The sequence below is a fragment of the Schistosoma mansoni genome (genome assembly GCF_000237925.1).
Source record: "Schistosoma mansoni, WGS project CABG00000000 data, supercontig 0204, strain Puerto Rico, whole genome shotgun sequence".
In the NCBI taxonomy this organism is placed as follows: Eukaryota; Metazoa; Platyhelminthes; class Trematoda; order Strigeidida; family Schistosomatidae; genus Schistosoma; species Schistosoma mansoni.
Window position 1 is genome coordinate 306495 of NW_017386077.1, and position 21895 is coordinate 328389.

The 21895-nt window shown below is 31.3% G+C and overlaps 1 protein-coding gene across 1 annotated transcript in view; it reads left to right on the top strand.

Moving 5' to 3' along the window:
• The window catches only part of Smp_167910 (hypothetical protein), a gene marked incomplete at both ends in the record, with an annotated part of 42824 nt that overhangs the window by 12119 nt on the left and 8810 nt on the right, over positions 1-21895 (top strand). Inside the window, 12 exons of the mRNA XM_018793287.1 lie at positions 3657-3843; positions 4796-4941; positions 7071-7251; positions 8567-8664; positions 11060-11164; positions 12361-12498; positions 14140-14242; positions 15659-15716; positions 17223-17401; positions 18821-18927; positions 20252-20480; positions 21092-21456. Of these exons, the coding sequence (XP_018647169.1) occupies positions 3657-3843; positions 4796-4941; positions 7071-7251; positions 8567-8664; positions 11060-11164; positions 12361-12498; positions 14140-14242; positions 15659-15716; positions 17223-17401; positions 18821-18927; positions 20252-20480; positions 21092-21456 (1896 nt within the window). The remainder of the gene's footprint in view (positions 1-3656; positions 3844-4795; positions 4942-7070; positions 7252-8566; positions 8665-11059; positions 11165-12360; positions 12499-14139; positions 14243-15658; positions 15717-17222; positions 17402-18820; positions 18928-20251; positions 20481-21091; positions 21457-21895) is intronic.

Sequence of the window (21895 nt, forward strand, 5' to 3'; positions counted from 1 at the left end):
CTTCACAAAATGGAATTTCCATCAAGCCCAACAGATTAAAAAATATTTTACACGTTTTATTCAGAAAGAAAACACGGATGCCGCAAAGAAAGATCATTTGTTTGATAAACAAGTTTCACAAGAACATAAAATGTTGACTAGATTCACTCCGATTAACAAAACTGAGATTCTTTACGAAAATTTCAGTGACGATAGAAGCAAACGAAATGATTTACGTACAATGTCTAATGATGAGGATGACATTATGTCTCTCACTGTACCAAAAGATAAAGACGAAGTGAATATAAACAGAACAAGTGGACTGCCTGGAAAATCATCTGCATACAATAAGAAACAGGAAATAATCGGTAAAGTCAATACTAACACATCGAAAGAGAATGGAAATGAAAATATAAGAGGAAAATCAGTCAGTTTTCGACCTAACGAAGAGAAAGTGTGCATTGCACAGAACGAGGGTGTTTCTGAAAGATCACCACGTCACCTTCGCTTTTCTGATCAAGCACGTCAACCATCAAGAATGGAACACTCAATAAGCATGAGTCCGAATGACCGATTGTTAACGAAGAGCAACAGTTTATTGTTGGCAGTGACAAGTGATGTCGCAAATGAAAAAGTGTCTGTTCTACCACTCTATACAAATGATCTTGAAACATTGCGACCACATCTGATTTTGCTGTGTCAGACATATAATATTCAAATGGTGAGTAATCTCTTAGAGCACATATAGGTTTGTAAAACATGATTCGAAAATGTTAATATAGATAATTTGCCTTCGTAATGTTAAAGTATTTGCATGTAATAGTCGATAAAAACTTTACGTTTTACAGATTCGTGTTCAAAACAAAGTATAACATCAATTTAGAAATTCATTACAAATTAATTCTAACAATATGAAGAGGTGTTTACAAGATAGCAATTAGCTCCTGCAAAAATTCAGATTTACCAAACTTTTGTCTTTTTCCTAATTTTAAAAATTATGCCTCACCAGAAATCGTGAATCTTCTGTTGGCTTTAAAAACTTGCTAACTTTAAATGCTTCTCCTGTTTTTTGATATTTGTTTCTTTCGGGTCGTTAGGATCCATAGAAACCTGAATAGTCAATTATTTCATGGTCTTGAGAATTTTTGTGTTTATCCAGTGACGTTGAATTTGAACAGAATAAGGTTTTGTGTATTTGCTAGTAATAATCTGTGAAGCTCTTATAGCTGTTAGAAAAAAAGGTTGAGAGGTTTCTGTTAAATAAACACTCCGACTTTTTGACGGGAAAGTTTTTTGATGTAAATTGATAGAACACTAAGTTTTGACCAATCTTATGTTTGTCTTGTGCGAAGTGGAAATCGAATGTTATGAAATACTTTGGAAAATGACCACCAGTTTAAGTGACTCCATAAAACTTGAACCTTCATAAAAACACAATAACGTTGCGTAAAATTTGAATTTCATTTGTAGGCTGAAACGAGGAATACATTTTGCATGATAATTTAATTAATTTTATTCAATGCTATGGTCGAAGAAACCAACTCCCGGTTACCTAACATTGCATACAAGTAATTCCAAATAATTTAAATTGTTGTATTAAATATGTTCAGAGATATTTAGAAAACTGATGGGCAACTCTGACCAATCTTAAGGGTTAGGTGCAGTTAAAAATCATTCAATATAAAAAATGACAGTGACTTCAAATTTCACAAAATTAGAAACAAAAAACCAGACTTAAATCGTGAATTTTCATCTAGACTCATGTTCATTTATACTTCCTCTTTGTTCGAAATTTCTACTGACTTGTTTTATTTATTCTTTAATCTTTTAATGATTCTATATCAATTTGAGTATTGAAGTTAATACTCTGCTATAAATTATCATTCATCATGACCAAAAATTACTTTATAAATGGGCACGAGGTAACGGTATTTAGTAAATTTAAATAGTATATTTGAGTAGTGTAACATTATGTTTCTCATCATCAAAGTACTCAGTTCAGTTTTCTTCACATTAAAAATATTTAAATGGATTCATAGTAATGAAATGTCCCTACACAGTGTATTCAATAGACTGTTGTGCATCTTTTATATTCTTATTTCCTGAACTGAGTTATCTTTGTACTTAATCAGTATGTTAGTTTTATAAAACGGTAGAATAGTTAGAGCATCAGGTAATATAAGATCATAGTGCAACCACTGATTCTGTTATACTTTAATTATATACTGAGAATGTTTTTATCAGAAGGGGCTTTTGTGGAGATTTCAGTATTTGCATAGTTGAAATCATGAGTCCACCATGGAAAAGCTGGAAGCACTGGACGGCCGTTTCGTCCTATTGTGGGACTCCTCAGCAGTGCACATCCACGATCCCGTCCAGTGCTTCCAGGTTTTCCATTGTGGTCTAGCTTCAATTGACTCATGATTTCAACTATGAAAATGTTTTGTTTATAGCTGGTTAAGAACGTTGTCAATGAACACTTTATTCACGCTTCTCCTTTTCATACATTCTGCGATGTCAGAATTCGGTAAATGGATTTTGGGCAGTTGTGTTAATGTTTGATATACGCTAAAAGTTTATTTATCGCTTGTTTTTGTACTTAGGATATTGATTCTATACGCTCAATAGCAGATGAAATGGAATTATTTGCCGTAATCAATCGCAAATTCCAATATATTTTCAATCGTCAAGAAGAAATGTATGATTTTCGGACATATGATCATACAAAAGTAATAATTCAGTATTTTAGTAATTTATGCCCTATTATATAATAAGATATTTTATAAATGTCTTCATTTGAAGCATAAAATTGAAAAGCCTAACTTTTAAACTACTTTAAAGTTTTATACGAGTAACAGTACATCTTAAACTCAAATGTCATCACTGAGGATAAGACTGGTGATTTTTCAAGGGTTTTAGTTGTATTCGGGTCAAGTGAACTAAAATTACAGTTTCTGATTGAAATACTTAACTGAATGGATATGAATTATATTTTGTTTATAGAATATGATGCATTTATGTGACATATGGAAATGATGGGCAAAAATTTTAACATGAACATTAAGTTGTAGGTTTTCCACATGATTAAGTTTGCATTCCCAATGCAATAGCGTTTTTGATAAATGTTCATATTTTAGTCGTGTATAAATGGAAAACTTTCCATGTCAAAATAAAATGAAAAGGATGCAACTATTCTTTTCGACTGATCAAAAGCTTCACAGAATTTTGGAATCTTGAGCAAACCTACATCATCTCATAAGATATTGTATGCTCAGGTAGAAAATCCAACTACAAATCGCAAAGGATAGATTATACAAAGAGTCATGTTCATAAAGTACAGTGAAGATGGAATTAACCATTTGAAACTGATCTAAACACAGCAGAAATGTCATTAAAACTACGGGTATATATTCAGGTATATACTTGTATGCATGCTCCCTATTAAAATATGCATGAAAACTCAATCTCTATCATTCGTCTATAAGATTTTATGTCTGTGAGTTCCAGTCTAGCATTCATTTAATGAGACTGTTACAACTACGCAGTAATAATTTATTAAAAGTTTTTTATAAAGGTTGTTTTCATTGTTTAAAAAAATATATGCCTCAAAATATTGAAAAATTAAGACTTCCTTACTTGGTTTTTATTGACTGTAATTATTATTTATAGGCTATTAGTGAGCGTTGGGGATTGGATATGTGGCTACATGCTATGAAAAAACCTGGTAATTGGTTGGAGTTTATAAAATTGAAACCGAAACGAGACGAATGTGTAGTAAAAACTATGATGGAACTAAGATGCAATACAAGGATAGATGAACTCCTGTTGGCAGCCTCAAAACTTTTACATTTTAGATCATCAGAAGTAAGTTGTAAATAAGCTAGACTACAATTTAGTTAAATAATTCACTTTAACATGACGAATTTTACGCATCTTCTCAATTTAATTATGGTTACGTAAATTGTTTGTATCTGTCAGCTCAATGGATTTGAAAATGACTGAATAGTTAGATATAGTTGTCGATTCTCCTATGGTGACGGGTGAGCAAAAACTGAAGGGAGTCAACATTTGGACAGTGAGGGCTTAAAATTGTTGGGGGAAATCCAAAATCTTGCGAACCTGAACAACTCATCAAAATCCTTTTTTTAGTTTGAGTTTTTAATAACAAAATCTAAAAACGGCTCAAAACATCAAAATACTAAACAAAGTGTATTAAATAGGCAATGAATTTGATAAAATTGCTTGATCAGGGTATGCAGCTCTTAGATAACATAACGAAATAGGTCGCGGTTAAGCAAATGATTTTTTTGTTTGTTTTTAAGACTTATGAACAGTGCTCATGCGTAGTTTTTTTCCTTGTTACATTCGTTTATTCAAAATATTATTCTTTTTTTTTCTTATTTTCGGTTGTCTAGTAACGCAGTTGTTTTGATCAGTCAACCTTTTGTTTTGTTAGTTATCTCATCTGCAGGTGTTAAGTTTTGTTATGTGTACCAATACACAAATGTTCCAAATCTCACATTGTTCGTAAGTAGCACTTATATTACGCGATTTGGTGATACGTATATATGTATATTGCGTAGTCAATAAGTCACGCTTCGTTTGTTGAATAGAAGCTAATTTTCCGATTGTATAAACCAAATTAGTTAATATGATTTTGAATACCCTTTCAAATTACTTGTGATAAAATGCTTCGAACATTAGGTTACAGCTGGAATTAAACTAATGTAATACTCATAATTAATCAAATACTTTTCATTACTTCACCTGGTTTATTTTAAGTATTTAACCATTTTTTTCTTCTTTATTTACCTAGCGTGTGCAAGATGCGTTGCGTCATCATGTAATGGTTATCCAACATCCACCAAAAATACAAACAGCTTCAGTCGTATCTCATAAAGATGGTCAAAATACTGTTGAAATATTTAAGAAGATTTATACAAATCCTGAGCTATACTCGAAGTAAGTTAAGATCATTTAATAACGATATTATGATTATTCAGAGTTAAGGTCTATGTTTAGATTTAGTCTCAAATATCATACGTTTCCATCAATAAATTCTTTGAGCAAATTACTTAAATATGAAGGTATGTGTTTTTGGAATAATAGTTCAATGAAAATCAGTATGTATATTAATTAAAAGCTTGACAATACGAAAATCTTTATTAGATGTGAAACCATTTTGGTAATATATCAGGCGAAGGTTGTGAGTTGATACAAAAAGAGTAATCATTAAACAAGATAGTTTTTCCAGTTTAATAGAGAATAAGAAATGGCATTCAGGGTAATTACTTCTAAATAAACCTATTGGAAAGGCGGCTGTTTATCTTACCGCTGGAAGATTTCGGTAACTTATTTAAAAATCTTCAGAAGCCGCAAGATTACAGAGAATATTGTAACCCGTCATCATTCCATAAAAATTTCCAAGCAAATCTCAGAAAACAACGGGTCATAATTTTATTATTCAACTGAACAAATATCAATTTTGTTACTGAACTTATCATGTTTCCAAGTGCTCCTAGAAACCCAACGTCACACGTGATACTATAAGTACCCTTGTTTACCTATGAAATAGAATCTTCCTCATATTTCCTACATTTTGTTTTCCAATGTAAGTTGAATAAAAGATTTTAGGGGCTAAGTAGCAGTTAGTAAATCAGTTTCTAGACGTTTAAGTCCAAGACGTATCGCTTTTATGCTAATAAAACAAGAAAACATAGTTATTCTATATCCTTGTCGCCAAAAGTGTCACACAAACAGTTTAATAATATAAAAATACAGAATTAATGTATTCGAATATTTTAAAAACAAATTTGGTGTGCATAATTGTGATAGGTTACACAAGTAAACACATCAGTAACATTGATTTTTGTTTGTTTTTATCAGAAATATTTTAAATAGTAATATTGAAGAATATGTTGAACTCATTATGAAACAAGCTTGTAAATGATAGTTGTTGGATGATTGTGAAAATATAAACTGAATACCATAGTTTTAAGTTAGGAACATTAAAATTGGTGTAGATAGGTTTTGAGATCTACGTAAGTATGAATATTTTCAACATGTTTTTTTTAAAGAAACCAAAGTTTTAATAAATAACAAAATAAATTCAAGAGATATTTCCTGGAGTTCTAGTGGAAAGCAGTGACCAGTGGAGTTGAACCACATCTGTTGTGAGATATCAACTCACTGAAGACAATTGGTGAACGGTTGCCCAAACTTCGTCGATTGGTTGAAGTTAGACGTTAACACCGTTGGATGCTGGCTGAGTGGTTTAGTGGTTAAGTGCTCTGGCGCGAGATTGGTAAGTCCTGGGTTCGAATCTCGCGAGGCGAGGTCGTGGATGCTTACTGCTGAGGAGTCTCACAATAGGACGAAACGGCCATCCAGTGCTTCCAGGTTTTCCATGGTGGTCTAGCTTCAATTGACTCATTATTTCAACTATAAAAATTTCCTATGTATCAATTTGATTTGTTAATCTAATACTAGTTATGGTCAACTGGATGAGACTGAAAATTTTGACCAATTGAAAGATCTCTCAATGTTATTCAATGTGGAAGCTACTTGGTTATTAAATAAAATTAGAACGAGATTAGGTTATCAACATTTTTATTTATTCATCCTGTTTTAAATGGTTATTTTAGAGCTTTCATTGAAATGATTCAATCGTTATGTCTAGTCGAGAGATAATTATTGAGAGGAAAATATCTACTAATATCATTATTCAATGAATGGTATTCAACCTTTGGTAGTTCCAAGCAATTGTCACTTGATCTAATGTTCTTTATTTATTGAAGAGAAATATATGAGGAATACTGAAATCTAGTTATTCTGTATTAGCATTGCAATGACGATGGTAAAACATGATTTACTCACTTGTAGGGAATAGTGCAGGTTGCTCCTCTAGTATACCTAGTACTGACTATTAACGAAAATAGACTGTTCTATCTAAATATGTCATAATTTCGATATTTCTAAAACGTGTAGGCCTTTGTAAGTAATCTATAACTGTTTATGTCGATTGCCAATTGAGTAATCATGTAAAACATTACTGCTTTACTGGATCGTCCTGTTAATTATTAAATTTTCAGTTCCATCGGATCTGTTGAAAGTGGGAAATCTAAAAGTGATGATTATGATTTTGCCCAAACTATGCGACTTTTGGGATTAGATGATGATATGAGTGGGTCAAATGATTCAATTAGCGGACAAGGTGCTTTTTTGTCATTTTTACATCTAAGACACTTGAAATTAAGAGATTTAATGCGCACAGTAAGTAAATTGTTATTGTATTTATTTTCTTGTATTACCTTTTGACAAATGAAGGGAGTTGTATGAAACAGGTCAACTATACACATTAATCTAACGGTCAGGTTGATTGATAATCATTCTTTATTAAGCTGCTCCGTTTCACACAGCTTTTTCACCCGTGTCTGTCTTGCTAGAACTGTGCATATATGTGATTTTTGAAAATTTGATTAATCATCAATTTTATGGATGATCAATCACCGATCGGGAAGCACAAGATATTTTACATGTTCGATATGTTTCGTAATACTTGCAATACTCGCAATACTTGCAATTTTCATGACCTTCAAAAAAGCTTTGTTGACTTGGGATGTTTTCGGTACTTTTTTATCTTTGTGAAAAGCCCTAAACAACTCATGAAGTTCCTATAGGTTTTCTCAAACATCTACCAACATTAACAGCTGTTATCCCCATGTTCACAGAACAGGCTATGTATACATTTCACTTCGAGAACACAGAGTAATGACAAATATTACATCCTGTTTATTTTTGTATTTTATAACCAAGAGTTGATAATTGTACAATAATTTGAATACATTTTACGTCATTCACTTAGAAACTTCTGTGATTGCTGATTTAACTTACATAAATAAAAATAGAATGGAGATGAAGTGATCTAGAATGTAGATATTTATTTATATTGCAGGTATATATTTCCCTAATTCTTTGTTGTAAGGAGAATTTCGATAATTAATGTGTACATTAATAACACAGTTAATTTTCATTGTGTTTTAATAAAGTGAATTAAGGCTATATTGAGACGATACGCACAGTATGCGCATATGCCAATAAGAGACTGACTAGTTCCAGTCCTAAACATCTATAGGAAGATTCGGACAAACAATACTAAAAGAATTCAAACTTCACCCCATTGCACAAACAAGTGGCTATCAGGACTCAGTAGCTGAGTGGATAACGCGATGGCGTTTGAAACGAAAGGTACTGGGCTCGAGTCACAGAGTGAACATCAACTCTGAGATACAGGTACATCCAGCTGACGAGTCCCAAACATGGCGAAATGCGCGTACTGGATTCCATTGTTAGCCACTATCCATCTTTGCTTATAATGCTTGTGAATTAAAGCAATATCGAGGCAACACACATAGTATGCACATATGCCGATGAGAGACTGACCAGTTCTAAACATCAATGGAAAGATGTAAACAAACAATACTAAGTGGATTTAATAATTACTTCTTTTGGTTACTTATTTTGTTTCCAATCTATAAGCTTACTGGTTTATTCTAATAAATCTTTCTTTTCTTTTCACTTTTTCTAGTGTATATCTGTTTTAAATTATTTTCGATCAATTGAACGAACGTTAACAATTAATGATCAAGGTTTATCAATGAATAGCAAAGGTGGAGTAGAACGCACGTAAGTTAAGTCTTCTTTTTCTTCAGAAATAAATATTGTATAAAACAACTGAGGTTTCAAACAATTTTTAAAAAAAAATAAACACCGATAAATATTCAACTTAAACCTAAATTTATTTTAAAAAGTTTCCGTAAAAGTGAACGTTTGTTATGATGTAGTACACGGTTCACTATTGAATTCAATATTCAGGTATCTAAGTTTCTATTCTCTATGAATATCCTAAATAGATTAGTTTATTAACACGAAACTGATTACATGCAATACAGTCATGAATTACATGTAAAAACCGATTAATTGATATAGAATATTCTTCTTCAAAATGCGATACAATAAAGTTCACTTATGATACAAAGATTGTTGTGACTTTATAAAATGAGAAGGCCGTATGCCAATTCGTTATGATTTTATGTCCGGCTTTTCATCACGTGAATTATCCATCGATCGGAATACGACTTTTCCAATCCTAGCACTGTGCTAACCAATGACTTTGACCAGTATGAGCAGTCTAGCGCCCTTATTGTTCCCTTCTCCGCCTAGCCCTTCCAATCGAGTCCAGAACAGCAATTGCAGCTTCTGCTATGCGAACCTATTCGAATCGTTTACTTCAAGCATACTCGGTTTATATACCAGACAGACAGACCGCATCACACTATAAAACAGAAAATAATATTTGTACGAGATCAAGCTAATGTGGCTGTGAACGTGGGATACAATAATCAATAAACTGAATATAATTTAGGGACAGTAATTGGTATAATAATAATTCATAGGTCAAAATGAAGCTTATAATAAGATGGATATAGATATACACAATCTAATTACTCAATAGTTAAACAATAAGAACAAATATAGAATAATAGTCCATTAATAGTCCTGGGAGTTACCCATACTTATATCTTCACCAGGATACAACAAAGATAATTAATGAGGGTTTTAAAATCAAATATCTCAGTACTAATATAACCCCAGTTATATTTAAAACTCTTCTTATTAGACTGAGATTACAATTTGTTGTTTACTAATAGATAATTTAATTTTTATTAGTTTGTTAATATTTAACAAACATAATCAAGTTATGTATTAATTTTTATTTAACTGAAAAGAAAACAATAAAATAGTAGTAGTTTTGTTTAATTACAGTACAGCTGATCCATGTCAGATAGAGACAGGTATCTACTTCAGTACAATGGAAGTTGGTCGCGCAATTTCGTGGATTGGTTGAAGTTAGACATTAACACCGTTGGATGCCGGGTAAATGGTCTATTGGTTAGGTGCTCTGGCGCGAGACTGGTAGGTCCTGGGTTCGTATCTCGCGAGGTGGGATCGTGGATGCGCACTGCTGATGAGTCCCACGAAATGGCCGTTCAGTGCCTTCAGGTTTTCCATGGTGGTCTAGCTTCAATTAACTCATGATCTTAACTATAGAAAAAAATAGTAGTTTTGTTTAATTACTTACCAGTTACAAGATCCTGAAAAATATCCAAATCATTTATGGTTAATATGTATCATGTAAGAATCTAAAAGATTCGAAGTCATTTACATGAAACTAAACATTAGAAGAAGCAATGGTGGGAAAGAATTATGATTTAACAAACATATTTTTAAAGATCAATACTTTATTACACTTTGTGATGATCGTAATAAATGATTGGAGATATTAGGTTACGTGGCTCAAAATCGGTTACAACGATGCAGATTCATTTACTCTTTACCTATCATTAGACCATGAATTTAAATTATTCGTATCATTTATTTTATGAATTCTTACTAATCAAAATATTTGTATGCCTAATTTTGTTAACTACCGCTGATACCACTACTTTTATTGATATTTGTCCAGATCATTGCATCAGGCTTTGTTGATGTAGTCTGGGGACTTTAACTGATTTACATATGCGTTCATTTCAATGTTGTATATGACTGACTGATTGTATGCATTGATAAACTTGAAGTAATTGTGAAATTTAGACTTGACAATGAATGTTTTAGGAAAATTCCTAGTTATATAATCATATTTATCATTTAGATATTAATCTATTAATGACATTTTGATTAATTCACCATAGACTACTGATCATCAATTCGTAAACATCTTTATGATGGTAATTTTAGTTTCTGTGTACACCTTTATTCTATCATTTTATATAAATTAAATTCAGCTTTTACTTGATATTAATGAATGATACGATTACTATACATACATTCTGTTTACTATGAACTCATTTTAAAGATAAATAAAACTAATTCTTAAAGAATATCAGAACTTTAGTTAATTATCATGCTATTCGTCCTAACGTTGATGAATATTCGTATTAATTATAATTTTATTTACTTAATAGTAGAATTCTGTTTAGTTTCAGAAATGTCTTTTTACAAACTACTTACTTTTTTTCAGAAGTCCACAAAATCATAGAGTTGGTGTAGATGGCCAAGATAATCAACGTTGTGGAAATTCATTAAACGTTCATGGTTATCTTTTTAATACACCTCAAGAATTTAAGTAAATTTATGCATTTAAATTAACACAGTATATTTATTACATCAAATCTGCTACTAAGTTTAAAATATTCATCAATTATTCACTTTGATTTTAGGGATCAAATCATTAATTGAAGTACCTAAAAAGTTTAATTAACTATTTCCTCTGATTTATTAGCGACGAAAACCCTGTCCATGTAAAAACACTTGACCAACTATATTACAATAGACATTTTTCTATATTTTTGATTCAAATTAAAGAGCCCATATGCAGAATGAAGTAAAAGTTACACCATAGCAGTCTACAACGTTCATTGTATTCATGATTACCTTCTGCGAAAGTTGATCAGTATATCCAATGATTCCAGACTTTTTTTAACTTTCATGCTTCAGTTTACGAGTGAATTGTCGATAATTACTATTAGTCTACAAGCCACCAAATTTTTCGGTTCTTTAAAAAATATCTCATGATATTGATCACTTTAAGAAAGATATTGTGAATAGGAAAAATATAACGAAGTTGATAGTATTTAAGCAAACATTATTGAAAATTTATTTTATTTCACACTGAACTAACTATAAGATAAACAATATTTGATTATTATAAGCAAAGATGAATAGTGGTTAGGAATGGAATCTAGGACGAGTGTTTCGAACTATTTGGGACTCGTCAGGTGGATGTGCCTGTATCTCAGAGTTGATGTTCACTCTGGGATTCGAACCAAGTACCGTTCACTTCAAACGCTACCACGTTATCCACTCACTTACTGAGTCTTGATGGCCATTCGCTAGCCACTATCCATCTTTGCTTATAACGTTTGTGAACTAAGGCTATATCGAGGCAATACGCACAGTATGCACATATGCCGATAAGAGACTGACTAGTTGCAGTCGTAAACATCAATGGGAAGATTCAAACAAAACAATAGTAAGTGAATTCAATATTTGATTGGAAATGAATTACAAGTAATATTGATTATCAGCATCTTGGTAACAAAATGTATTTAGTTGTAACATTGTAGAAAGTAGATTTAAACCAAGCATTACATCATTGTCGTTAACTATTAATTTCTGTATATTTAAGGATGAAATTGACTGAATAAATTACATTTAAAAGTAGTAATCCAAATTAGAAAAATGTATGTATACTCTTTTGTATATATAAATGTTTTCATATAAATGTTTTCAAAATATAATTTTTCATAATTTTTAATACAGAGTTAAAGAATTAGAATTTATGCAATTTGCTGAAGTAGAAAACCATGATGATTTTTATTATCATGAAGAAGGTAGAATACATGTGAAAGATCAAGTTGGTTATTGGATTGTATATGATTGTGCATTGAATGATTTCAAGTAAGTATGAAAGAAAAACAGAAACTACAGTGAAATGTCTGTTAAAATTCAAAATTAGGTTTAAGTCTTGATGTGAACACCAACAGTGAAATGCGGGTACATTCAGTTGATTAGTCTAAAGTAGAATGAAATTCACATCGCCATTCAACTTGTGAGTAGATGACATCATCGATGCAAACCTTTCAGGATGCACTTTTGTCAACAGAGACCGATCAACTACAATCCTTAACATCAAAAAAGAAAGCTAGGGGTGGCCAAACCAAAACGTGGCACAAATCCATAAAGTCACTGACAAATGGACCGAGCCATGTTACTAGGTGTAGAATACTTGGTTGGGATCCGCGAGATGATGATAACTGATGGTTAGAGACTTTGAATGACATGGCTCAAAATCGTTTGCAATGGCGAAGGTGCATCCACTCTTTATGTTCTCTCAAATTCTAATCTTCTGAATTCTTCATGTTCATTTCTTTTTTCTCTTTCCAAATTTATTTCACTGGATTATATTCTTTGAATAACCTCTTCAAACTCTAATCTTTCGGGTTACTGCTTATACTCTTACTACTTCTACCACTATGGGATTTGAATCAACAACTGCATCTCTGTGATAATGTGGTATGGCAACTTGAACTGATGTACGTACGTACGAAGTTCTACGTTGTAACTGACTGACTTAAAATAAGTTAAGATCATTGAAATAGTTTCAAACCATGCTTGTGAATTAAGGCTATATCGAGGCAATACGCACAGTATGCACATATGCCAATTAGAGACTGACTAGTTGCAGTCCTAACAAATCGATGGGAAGATTCAAACAAACAATACTGAATGAATTTAAACTTCACCCCATCGCACAAACAAGTGGCTATCAGGACTCAGTGGCCGAGTGGATAACGCGATGGCGTTTGAAGCGAGGGTACTGGGTTTGAGTCTTAGAGTGAACATCAACTCTGAGATGCAGGTACATCCAGCTGAAGAGTCCAAAATAGGATGAAACGCGCATCCTGGATTCCACTGCTAGCCACTATCCATCTCTGCTTACCACATAAAAATTGGTCTATGGTTTCTAGATTAGAGATTATATCAGGTACTATACTCATCGAGTTGATGAATAACAAACATGCAGATTCCTTTTTTGCTACTCCTTGATAAATTTCTACAAAATCGCAAACTCATGATAAATTAACGGAATCCATTATTAGCTGATAACGAATTCCAGTAGTTGCTACAAATTGTTGAGTAAACCCTAACGTATAAAGATAAAAACAAGTTGTGAAATCAATTCATTTGACATTTCTATCGACTGTATGATTTTCATTTAGTAATCTTGCTTGTAGTGATGTTCAAAATTACTATACTCAATCCAATATAGAATTTGTTTATAAATAAATTCATTGTGGACTTCTACCCGAAGTTTGTGCTGATGATGTCGTTCAGAAGGACTATGAAAGCTCCACGACCAAACCGTCCAGCTCAGAGAACAAAACTCCATCAAATTCAATGTGATTTTTTAATGATAATTGTTAATTATTTCTATATTCTATTTCAACTTTTCAATTTCAATTTACTACTGCTTTGTGTATTTCTCTATGAAATAGTAACTAATACGAAATGGCTATTATATATTTATTTAACTTACAGAGAACTAGAACATGATTTGCTTTTAATTGCAACAAAATTTTTGCAAAACAATAAACCGACTCTTATCTCTGTTAATGACAAACAAAAGTCCACGATAACTGATGTAAGTGTAGTTGAAAGAATGTAATCTATGAAATGAATATTACAATAATTTTGTTATTCTCTTATTTGCATTTATTTATAATTAGTAATGTAGTACCTTGCAATAAGCAAGAGGAATGTTGTTATTATGAGGAGTTACAATGTGTTTCCATAAGTCATATACATTGCCTTCAATCATCCATTTGCATCTCCCGGTGTTTTCTACAATCTGAATTGTGTTCACGACTGACCTCCAAGTGTCCTGCCAACATCATGCTTTCGATACACTGAAATTCTTTGCTCTATCCGATGATTGTTGCAACTTTGATACCACGTTCCGATACACACTATTTACAACTATCCTAGTATATAGCGTTTACTACAATATTATATTAGAGAAATGTAAATGATTTGTACAAAACACATAAAGTCAAACAACTTTAATTACTGTTGCAGATGTTTCTGCTTCCAGTCTACAAAACAGTACTGGAGGTCGAAACCTTAATTTCTGATTTACATGTTCAGGTGACATTATAAGGTGAAACTTGAGGAAATTCAGTTGAAAAGTGTAGAACTAGATATAGAGCTATCGTTCAACAAAGTTCATTGTAAACGACATTTCAAATAACTATTATGAGCAGTCAATGGTTATCTTTTTACAAATTATAATGATTTATAATTTCATTTTACAACATCAATTTCTTCTGACGATCTGACCGAGCAGAATTGACAGATATTTTATAAATATGGAAAGAATTTACGTCGCAGACTGACTTCTGTTGAGTAACTGATGAAAATCAGGGAATACTTGATAGCACACCTAAAACCATACAATAATAATCACTTTATTCTTACGTAAGATGCAAGATAGAATTAGAATATTGACTTATAGCTAATAGGCATGTAAAAAAAGAAAATTGTCTACTTTTCATATGACTAATGCATCAGTGAATTGTAGCAGCTGGTCATAAGAATACACGACGTAAAAACTTAAGTTTTGTCATTCTGAATCAACATGTAAAATCATAGAAAATTTCAGTTATAGATAGTCTGGCACTATTTTGAACTGTTCTTTGTACAAAAAGTGTATCATAGAAGTATAAATTGTATTCGAAACCAAAAATCCAGAGATTCTGTATGTTAAAAAACTAAGTCACGATGTAGGAAGTTTTTCTTTTCACTATACTACACTGTATTGCTTTCGAAGAGTCTAGTATATGATTTTATATTTAATTCAAAATATATGTATGGTATTAAAATTGCATTGTGTATAATGCTTTTTCTAACTAATCATCCAGATAAACTGCAGGCAAAATAAACTAATAATTGCTAGTTTACTTGAGTTTGATTGTGATGATGATGACGACGACAATGTTAACCATAATAATAATAATAATAATAATAATAATAATAAACGTCTCTCCATTTTGTATCTAAGACTCATAGGGAAGATTTGGATATTGCTTCATATGCTCATCGTGAGGTGGATCGATTCGGTATATTATACGATATTTGGTCGAATGAAACTGCTTTCCAAGAAACCAAGAAAAATGTGAGTGTCTTGTTTGAAAAAATATTAATAGAAAGCTAGTATATAAGCAAACCGGATGCATTAAATTAATATAAAATCATCGTGTTTTTTTCGACTTCTTCACTATTGTTCTGCTTGAAATTTCTAAAAGATTAAATTTCTGGAACTTTATAGAAACCTCTTGCCAGTAATACATTAATTTGCTTTACTATTCTTATCTGTCATTGTTTATTGTTAATTACAAGGAAATACTTGAGACAATGATGAAGGTAAAGTCTTAGAAAAAATGATAATTTCTGTTTAACATAATTATATTTTAAAAATTACTATTTGATTACGACATTTATAAAAAAATATCTGTAAGCGAGGATTTAGATAAAATGGGAATTATTAAATTTTTTCGAAATTCACTACCGATGAAGCTACTGACTGAATTATGTGATTAGCCATTAATACTTTTATTAGATTTTATATAGTTGAAATCATAAGTCAATGGAAGCTGGACCACCATGGTAAATCGTTTCTCCCTATTGTGGGACTCCTCAGCAGTGCTCATCCACGATGCCGCCTCGTGAGATTCGAACCCAGGACCTATCAGTCTCGCGTGCGAGCACTTAACTTCCAATGTATGATGTTAAAATATATCTGTAGAATATGTTTAAAATCAAAGTTTATTTTGTCAAAATTTCAATAATTGATATTCAATGGTAATCAAGTTCCATTCAACAAACTGGTTTGAGCTTGTAAAAAGGGAAATAATTAGACCTGAATTTAATAGTTTTCAGTTTTTAAGAATTTTAGAAATATCATATCATCCTAATAGAAGTTATGGTTTATAATTGTCTACGTTTATGTACATATATATATATATATATATATATATATAATTCAAATAACTGGTATTCAGTAGTTGTATATCTTGTTTACTTCCTAATTTTGCATAAAACTCCGTCAATCAATTATACTTACGAGATAGTAACTCATTGAAGACAATGATGGACGGTTGCTCAGTATCGTGGATTGGTTGAAGTTAGACATTACCACAATTTGATGCCGGCTCAGTAGTCCAGGGGTTGCGCGCTCACGCACGAGACTAATAGGTCCTGGGTTTGAATCTCGTGAGGTGAGATCGTGAATATGCAATACTGAGGAGTCCCACAATAAAATGAAACAGCCGTCCAGTGCTTCCAGGTTTTCGATGGTGGTCTAGCTTCAATTGACTCATGATTTAAACTATAAAAAATTACTGAATTCTCCATAAACCCCCTTCTGATTGTTAAGTAAATGTTGATTTCCTGTCAAAAAAAACTTAGTGTTGTTAATTACATTTTTGTATAAATAAAAGCAAAAAATAAAAAAAACATGTTCCCGTAAAGTGTTACACTTGATATACTCTAGAAGTTTTATATAAAAACGTAGTTGTCTTTTATTTTTTATTATTTTAAAAAGCTAATGGATATTTATGTGGAAGCATATAATCATATAATATCAAGAGATAGTCGACGAAAATTAGCACAAATGATGACTGATTTAATGTATAAAAGACCTAGACTAGATCTGAATGAAAATTACTTTGTGACAGCTTACAAATATGAATGTGCTATTTTAAGACAACGCAAAGAAATAATGAAATCCATTTTAAATAATCAAGTAAGTTCAAATATAACTGAAAAATATTTTAACAATATTATGAGAATGTTCTATATGAATTCACTTTTGTATTGTTTTTTTGAATCTTCCCATCGATGTTTAGGACTGCGATCAAGAAGTTTTTTTGGGCTAATGTGGATACTGTGAAGATTGAGTCACCAGGGTTATAAGCACACAGGTAGATGGTGACTAGTAGTGGAATCTAGGACGCGCGTTTCGTCCTATTTCAAACTCATCAGCTGGACATACCTGAATTAGTTGGAAGATTAAAATAAACAATACGGAAATGAATTAAAACTTCACCACATTGCACAAGCTAGTGGCTATCTAGACTCAGTAGCTTATTGGATATCGCAATAGCGTTTGAAACGAAAAGTATTGAGTTTCAGTCACGGAGCGAACATCAACTCTGGGATTCAGGCACGTCTAGCTGATGAGTCTTGAACAGGACGAAGCGTACGTCCTGGATTCCACTGCTAGCCATCATCCGTTCTATAAAAATGTTTAAATTAGTGTTGGTTACATGTTATACGACCATTGAGATACTCAGATTCAGAATCATTTGTGAAAATACATAAAACTTTAGTTTCTCATTTGAAGACGATAAATTTTAAGCTAAAGCAAGTTAACTTTGTTGCTTATTAACTTTGTGTTGAATGAGAACACGTAGCAAATAGGGTCTATACCTTTTTTAGACTGTGACTTGACACTAAAATGTGAACCTTAACATGTTTCCACAAACATGTGAATGAAATGATCGGTTTGAGTGTCTAAGATGTGGTCAATTAAAATGGATGCATATATTGATCTATAAGTCAGTACTACGTAATGAGTATGACCTAAACTTGTAAAGAGTATTCAATAACTTAAAATACATAGAACTTACTAAACATTCATCGAACATTCTACGTGATAAATATCTCGTTCACTTCCCTGTTGTAATGCTGTTTATCTTGATTTTATCAACCAGTTTTCTGGGTGGATTTTCATTGCAGTACGTTTTATTCTTTATTGAAAGTGATAAAACTTTCATTTTTATAAGTAATCATCCACATGCAAGTGACTATAAGTATCAGAATTAAGTGTTGAGTTACCGTATGTTTTAACACTTCAATTCAATCAATGGGGTCTTATAGTTCATAGTACCGGTTGAGATATCGCCAAATAGTTTGAAGCTGAATTCAGTGGCGACGATGTTGCAGTTTTTATTTTGTTTGGACAATAAGTGAACGAGTTTACAGTATATCCCTACTTTTCGAATCAAGCAATTTTTAGAAATCTATTATTCTAAGGGTCTTTATAATTAATAGTTATTACCGTATTATATCCAAAGCAATAATATTTGTACAAAGTTAAAATAATAAAACCATCATTACCCATTTTAAGATGATCAGTTTCTTACCTCATGCTTTTTTTAAGGTTTCGAATGAACGAGAATATTTGAAGAAACTCCATGCAGATAAAGTAGAGTATGGTTTACCACCACCACTGATTGAAAAATGTCTGATCGCTCCAAACACAGATGAGTAAGTTGTCCTATTAATTGATCAATCATACCATGTTTTTTTAAAATTACTGAATGATTGAAAAATTCAGAAACGTTTAAAAAAATAAAATCTGATGAGTTGATGTCGGAGTCAATGTTTGGGTTAATTAACTTCTGAAGACTAAGTCATCAAAACCAAAGTTATCTAAATCGTCAAAATATCCCCACTATATGATTTTTTAAATTGTGTTTGTTTCCACATTTCCCAGCATTATTTACGTTACACTTGCACGTGCTCATGAAGAAAACTACCTCACTGCCGTTTATTAGTATTTCTAAGGTTGTGTCGAAAATAGAAGATATTTATTTGATCGATCTCCAAAAGGGCTATCTGATTTACAGTAAAATACAAATTTCCACATATCATGACGTCGTTTTAATTATATATCATCAAACTTAAATACTTTCATTTCAGTTTCACTCATCAGTTTACAACTTATTGTCAAAACATGTTTTTTTAAAAGACGCTTCTGAACATAAGTCATATTTCGTTTTAGCCAACATATATAATGTCACACCACGCCTCATATTGTAAGGTTAACATCTACGAACATCGTGTTGGTATGACTTTCAGGAAACTAGTTAGTCAGAAAAATTATGATAGTTAACAATGTTTAAACTAAGAACTTTGTTCTTTAGGTCATTTATTTGTTCTTAAGTTATAAAACGCTTCTTTTAAACTTTAAGTAATTATCAATTAACAAGTTTTACCCAGCTACATTAAAAAGAGTTTCTGTAGTGAACAATGTATTGTTTCAATTTACTTTATCTACAACCAATTAAGTAAAATGTAGCATTAGAAATAATGACACCTAAAACTAACAAGAAATGAGTGATAGATAAATACACAAAAGCATCTCCACTAGATTATCTTTTAATTCATTTAAAAAAACTGTTTATCAAAATAGTATACATTTCTTAATTAAGCTCAATTGAATAAGTAATGGCTTTTATTGACTCTCTCTTTTGTTAATTTAAACACTCTGAAATGTTTGATATATGTCTGAACACCGATTACCGCGACGCGCTAACGAGGTATGGCAACTTGGACTGATGCATAAATGTGCCTGGTCCTACGTTGTAGCTGACTGACTGACTGGCAATTCACTAAGGTTAATATATTTAGCATTTACAGTTTTATCCATTTTTAACAACACACACGTTGAAATGTATTTCTAAGGTTTAATGATTTATTTCTGTTAGACAAATGGTTGTTAAGGTTACATAATTCTTATAGAAATAATTCTATATTTTCATTCAATTTATTGTTATGTTAATTTACACATTTATACACTTTTATCAAGGCCAGTATTATGTCCAGTATACTTATTAGAATTTCACCCATCATTAGCATGTACACCAAGTTTAATTGAATCGATGGATGAAAGTGTACGTACAACAATCACTATGTTAACACCTAAACGTCAAATTCAACGCATTATATTAGAGAAACTATTTTTCGATTATCTAAAGAATGAAATTGATACATGGAGACCATTAGGAACATCTTATACAGCACAAATTCAAAAAGATGTAAGTTCTTCAATGTATAACAGTGTGTAATTAGTTTAATAATAAATAGATTTCAAATGTATTTGGTTAGGTATATTTCGGTGAGAATGAATAAATTACTTCTTACTCATCAGAAGGATAATAAATAAATCGTGATCTCAGTTTATTTCAGTTATGAGTAAACTAGTATGACACAGCCATAGCTGAATTAATAACAGTTAATTGGACGTTTTATAGACCTGCAATCATGTCTATGATGATTAACCAGTGTGGGACTTATACAGTGATAAAACTGCTTTTAGACCCTCTGATATTGAAAATCACATTATTCAATGTTTGTTTACGAGTTTTTGAACTAATCTCCATAGTTACTTCTCAAACCAAAATAATATATACTTTACTAAAATATCCTCGATAATACCTTACAATTTTTACAATATGATTCCAATGGTTTCACTGAACATGCACCATTATACTAAATTACTATGTATTTTTCTATTTATTTTGACGTTTCAATAGTGTTTCTTTCTTTTCTTTCATACTATGGTTTTCTGCTTCCGCTGTATCATCTACATACGAATATCATATAAATGATACCATCTTATTATGCAATCATTTTATGGAACAATTAGTTATTTTCACCTTATTTCATTGAAGATGTGGTACAAATGTCAGAATTGTGTAATCAATATATATTATCTGTGCAACAACGCAATTCACGTGGTGATAAGAAAACACGTCAAAATTATCTATTAAATGAATTAGGTCGTTTATTAGATTTGGTCACATTGCGTCATCGTCTACTTGATTGTATGTGGGAATGTGAAATTTTATCTAAATTATATTTAAGCATTTCTAATCAAATGGGTTTTAATGATTTCCATTTATTTATTCGACCATCACAATTTGAATCAGCTAAATACAAAGAAGGTGTTGAAGAATTGAAACCGCCGATATATATTACATCTATTCACGATGATGATTCTTTATTGGATAAGTAAGCAGTTTAATGTTTCCATTTATCGTCTTTATTTTGTTAACAAATCAATTTTTTATCCAGCATAGAGATGAATTGTTATTCAGTTGGATATTCTTTAAACTATTACGTTTATTACATAAATTAAAATCAAATTAATAGTATATTTCAAGCACTGAATGGATTTGAGATTATTATGACTGTTTTCACAAAATGAACAAACATGCTCCCATAATGCTCTTCTCCATTTATCCTTATATACTTATTTGGAACTTGGCTTTATTAATGACTAGCCGAAATTACTGTCCACTAGACCTTGAATAATTATATACTAATCATACTGTTTTTATTTTGATCTTCATAGAATGTTTTTCAATGATTTGTCGATTACCAGTAGAACCATAGTATTATAACATTACATGTATATATCTTATTATGTTATGATAAATATGTGTTAATC